The 5,198-nt window shown below is 64.9% G+C and overlaps 1 protein-coding gene across 1 annotated transcript; it reads right to left on the reverse strand.

Annotated features, from left to right (window-relative positions):
• Positions 1-308: 308 nt before the first annotated feature.
• MNEG_13752 (hypothetical protein) lies at positions 309-5,040 on the reverse strand (the record flags this gene model as incomplete). The annotated part of the gene is made up of 13 exons (XM_014037776.1): positions 309-500; positions 739-879; positions 1,175-1,251; positions 1,586-1,676; positions 1,969-2,043; positions 2,355-2,486; positions 2,687-2,722; positions 3,058-3,132; positions 3,321-3,488; positions 3,917-4,021; positions 4,219-4,363; positions 4,595-4,704; positions 4,933-5,040. The coding sequence occupies 13 exons, from the start codon at positions 5,038-5,040 to the stop codon at positions 309-311; spliced, it is 1,455 nt and encodes a 484-aa protein (XP_013893230.1).
• Positions 5,041-5,198: the final 158 nt, after the last annotated feature.

Consider the following 5,198-nt stretch of genomic DNA (forward strand, 5'->3'; position numbering starts at 1 on the left):
ACCCCAACCGCCGCACCTTGATGGGCGCCCCCAGCCCCCTGAGTGCCACGTTGTCCTCCAGCTTCAGCTGCTTGATCAGCTTGTGGCACCCGGTGACGTAGTCGCGGTCAAAGTCCAGGCTGCCGTACACTGCAGGGCGCGTGACATTGGGTGCAAGGGTCAGAACGGCGCGAGAGCGGCCGGTGCATCCGCTTCAAGCTCGCGCGCACCAGGGTCGCTGCGGCTGGGGGATGACAGGAATCAGGATCGAGCCCCTTGAACTTGAAATCGAACCCCCAACCCCTAAACCAAATTCGTGTTTGAATCCCTTAGCGCCGGCACGACCGAATCAAACCCTGGACCCGGGTCCCATCAGGCGCCGTCAACCCACCCTCCAGCTTGTACTCCTTGACGCCGTAGTCATGCACGATGATCGCCGCCGCCCTGATGGCGCTCATGATGTCCTTGAGCGCATACACGTGGCTGAGCATCGCCGCCGTCGGCTCGGGGGCCTCGTTGTCCTGTGGGCGTGTTCACGTGGGACAGAACTTTCGGTCGTCTGTCAACAGAAGGGGCTGCCTTGCGCGGCTCCTGAGGGCAGAGGACATGGCCTATGCCACACCCAAGGAGGCATCCTGGAAACAGAACGCCTTTCGGCTGCCTCTCCCCCCCCCCAAAACAAGCGAATCGCCACGATTGCGCACGGAAGCGCCAGCGCCAAACCGACCGCGCCGCGGACGCAAGGCCGCGCGTGCGGACCTGCAGGCAGGGGTAGTGCTCGATCTCCAGCGCGTTGAGCAGCGGCATGAGCCTGTTGGGGTCCGTCCCCAGCCAGAGCTCCCACACCGTGTTGAACGTCGCGTTACAGGGCACCACCATGTCTGACAGCCGGTACAGCACCTGTGGTTTGTCAAAAAGATGGAGGAGAGGGTGGTGCGTCTGTTGTGCGGGGCGTGGAAGAGTTGCGCCGCCCGCGACGCGATGCTGGGGATGGACTAAGGGAGGGGGGTCGTGGGGTTCAGGTCTTGGATTGGCGGGGGCTGCAGTCAGAGCCACCGCATGGGTACCATGCCTGAGCATGTGCGCACACACGCACACACGCACACGAGCACACACACACACACACACACACACACACACACACAGGCACACGCACACACATGTGCGCGCGCAAGACGCGCACACAGTCACGCACCTGGCCGGCCACCCTGTGGAAGCGCGTGAGCTGCTCGTTCACAAAGTGGGGCAGCAGGTTGCGCTTGAAGCAGTCCACTGCGGTTTGAGCGGTTTGCAACATTTTTCGGCGTGTTTGTGAGCGGTTTTGGGAGCAGAGCAAGGGGTTGTCTAACATCTACCATCCAATGTGCCCAGTTTGGGATGGGGCCCGTCCTCGTCTGTTTCCTTCACCTCCCTGCACACAACCGCTGCCCCCTCGAACCCTGGGACGTGCAGCACAACCCAAGATATCATCCGCCGCTCTCTCCTCATCGGCACCCCAAGACAAATAAACATGGCACCCGACATCATTCAAACTCAAACCACACTCGGGGCGCCGCCCAAATCAGCACCCCTGCATCAGCCAGCAGTGGCCAAGCCCCGCACTCACGATAGATGAGCCGCTCCCGCATCAGCACGCCATGCTCCCAGACCTGCAGGCTCTGGTTGGTGCGCATCTGGGCCACCAGGCCAGCAAGCGCCTGGGCGAAAAAGAGGGGTTCAATGTGTGATGCGTGACGCGTGACAGGTTGGGTGGTGGGAGTGTGTGCGACGCGGGTTGCAGCGGCTTGGCACGGTGCGCGGAGATTTGGCATGGGGCGCGATGAGCAAATGGCTGACGCTGCAAGCATGATGGATTGAAACGGGCCTTCGGGAAGGCGGGAGGGCCCCCGGGTCGTGGGCGCTGGACAGGGCAAAGCGGGGTCAAATTGAAGTGGAGAAGGGATGGAGGCGCGCGGCGGGCTGTGTGCGCATCCCACGTGGGCGTCCAACCTGCAGGCCGTGGTGCGAGGCCTGCATGACTGTCGCGTCAGAAGGCACCGTGAGGCACATGGTCTTGAGGTAGTGCTGCGGCGCCACGATCGGTCGCGGGCCAGACGACCAAGGGGGGCGCGGCAGGGTGGGGGGAGGCAGGGGGGACGAGCGTCACAACAAGGGCGAAGGGTTGCTTGCTGGGCCGCACGTTCGGCGTGGGGGCCCGTCGTTTACCAGGCGTGAGCACGGAGACCCCAAGACGGGCGTTGCAGGCGGCACTCCTGATAAGAGCTCTCCCACAGCGCTGCTCTCAAGACTCTGGCGACAGTCAGTCGAGCGCGTGCTGTCGGCGCGAGTTGCCGGCCGTTTATCAATAATGCTGCTTTACTGATATGACTCCGCACCTGGAAGAGGTCGAACAGCGAGGCCAGCTCGCTGGGGGTGGGGTCGGCCCCCCCGATCTGCGGCCGGTCGGCGCAGGTGTTGGGCATGGATGCGGCCGCCACCTTGAACTCAAACGCAAATACCTCGCTGACCTGTCGGAGGTGTGGGTTCGCAGTTATACGTGTGTGTGTGTGTGTCAGATGTGTACGAGTGTGTGTGTGTGTGTGTGTGTGTGTGCGCGCGCACGTGTGTGTGTGCATACGCAGGTGCAGGTGCATGTGAATGTGTGCGCTTAACAAGTGTGCGGATGTACCCGTCCCTGGCTGCTCCTTGACGCGAGCAGCCCGCCCACCTGGGGGTCAGACCAGGTGAAGTCCCAGTCGTGCGTCTGCAGAGAGGCACAGGTTGGCAACACGGCAAAAAGGTCGAGGCGCCATCAACAACTATCCTTCGAGCCCTGTGTGCTTGTGTGTGTCGCGCCCCCCCGCCCGCCCTCTCCACTTCTCTTTGCCGCCAAACCCCTCGGCCCCCATCCCGTCCTCAGGCACCAGCTCCCCGTTCAGCCGCAAGGATGAAGCTAGACTTCACAAGGGGCGTGCTGAACGGGATCCTCGAAACCAGACCCACAACAGCATCCCAACGTAGTGCTGGGAGGGGGCTCTCATGGCGCTCCCTAACCAAGGACTCCTGTGCATACTACAGAGCTCACGCCAGGGGTCGCACCTGGAAGTACTGCCAGAGCCCCGCAAACGCCTCCCCTGTGGCGACAGAGTCCGCGCCCTCGCTCGTCACGTTGGCCTGTCAGCGAGGACCGAGGTTTCAGAGTGAGGGCGTTGCGGCGAGGTGTGGCTGCAACGGTCAAAACGCGCTTCTACCAGGATTGCGCATGCGCCAACCAACACTGTGTCACGCACACACGCGCGCACACGCACACACACGCGCACAGGCGAGCATACGCACGCACGTGCACACGCGTCACAGCGCACCTTGCGCAGCGCTACCAGCAGGCACCGCCATATCGGCAGGAACCGCTCCCGCACGGCGTCGGGCGTGGTGACGTACGCGCGGCGCGTGAGCTGGGTGTATGGCACCGAGCAGAAGGTGCTCTGGTTGGGGCTGTCGTGCTGCGTGTCCCACTGGATCGTCAGGTTGACCTGGGGGCAGGGGTGTGTGGGCGGGTGGGAGAGCGTGTGTGGGCATGCAGACGTGTGCGTGCATGTGCATGTGCACGTGCACGTGCACGTAGACGTGTGTGTGTGTGTGTGCATGTGTGTGTGTGTGTGGAGGTATGTGTGTGTGTGTGTGTGTGTGTGTGTGTGTGTGTGTGTGCGCGCGTGCGTGCGCGCGCGAGAGAGAGTGTATGTGTGCGCGTGCAAGGGGTCTTATTGTTCAGGGGGCACCGGAAGCAACGCTGCCGCAAGAAAAGCAGCGAATGTGAGTGGCGCTAGTATCAAATTGACCCCATGCAACCCCCCAGCGACACCATCTGGCACCCCTGCCCCTTGGATCGCCCTCAGATCCACAGGTTCCGTGCTGGCAGCAAGGGCTCAAGGCGCTGCTTGCGGCACAGTGGCGCGCGCACCTTGGTGCAGTTGGGCTGGGCCCGCATCTTGATGATGACCTGCTTCAGATCATGCGCAACCTCAGCCTCCGCGTGCCAGCTGACGTCATCCGTGCCCTGGCACACCTGCGCGCGTTTCGACGCGGTTTGACCGGGGTTTGCAGCGTTTTGGAGGGGGGGTTGGCGCCTCCCATGGGTGCAGCGGCGGCGGGGGCAGAGACAGGGTTGCCCAAAAACGCAACGTTGGGAGAAGCTCCTGTGCTTGCGCCGGTCAGCGCAGCTCCCCCAGCAGGCTGGTCTCGATGCTCATGACAACAACACACCTGCTCCCTGCACGTCGCCACGCCGCCGCCGTCCATGGGCCAAGTCCCGCTGTCCATCGCCACTGCCTTGAGCGGCGCCAGCGCGCCGCCCGCGCCCGCCGCCGCCGTCGCGGCCGCATTGCTCGCGGCCAGCGGGTTGTAGTAGCTGCGAGGGCAGCAGGGCGCGACGCGTCAGGGCAGTGGAATCTCGCCCACCGAGCGGGTGGCGCCAACAGCAAGCCTTCAGACCAGCAGAGGGTATCCAGCGGCGCGGCGCGCGAAGGAAGCGCGCGGGCGCTGCTGCCTCCGCCGCCCCAGGTTAAGGGACCCCAGCAACTGCAGTACACGCGCAGCTGAAAAACAGCACCAGCGCGCGCCCTCTGCTTGCGGCACCCACCTGTAGCTGTTGCCCGGGACGTAGTTGGCGGCTGCCAGGGTATCGAGGGAGTGCGCCATGTGGCTGTGGTGGGTGGGCGTGCTCGACAGGACGCCCGTGCCCAGGGCGAACTGCGCGGGACGACGCAGGCGCGCGCGCGTGTGTTGTGAGTGAGGGGCCACAGATGGGGTGTGCATGCTTCAAAGGCGCGCCGCGAGCGTGCGCTGGAGGGAGAGCAGCCGTTTGCGTCCATGCCCACAACCCGTCCCCGACACAATCAGCGCCGGCAACGGCCAAACAGACCGCGCCGGCCGGCCTCAAGCAAACAGCGTCGCCAACGGTTGCCGGCCCCGCCCCACCTGCACCAGCGGCACGTCCCGCTCCTTCACCGCCCTGCAGCCCGCGCCGTCCAGCGTGTCGTAGGCCCGCCAGTAGCCGCGCAGCAGCGGCTCCCGCCGCAGCATCATCTCCTCCACTATGGTGATGAAGAGCCCGTCCAGGACCGGGCCCCTCACCGGCGCCGGCGCCGCCTTCTTCGCCCCCGGGGCGGCCTTGTCGCCCGCCGCGCCGCCGCCGCCGTGCCGCAGCCGCGCGGCGGCGGCGGCGAGCGCGGACGCGCACGACG

Source organism: Monoraphidium neglectum, assembly GCF_000611645.1.
Source record: "Monoraphidium neglectum strain SAG 48.87 unplaced genomic scaffold scaffold04026, whole genome shotgun sequence".
In the NCBI taxonomy this organism is placed as follows: domain Eukaryota; kingdom Viridiplantae; phylum Chlorophyta; class Chlorophyceae; order Sphaeropleales; family Selenastraceae; genus Monoraphidium; species Monoraphidium neglectum.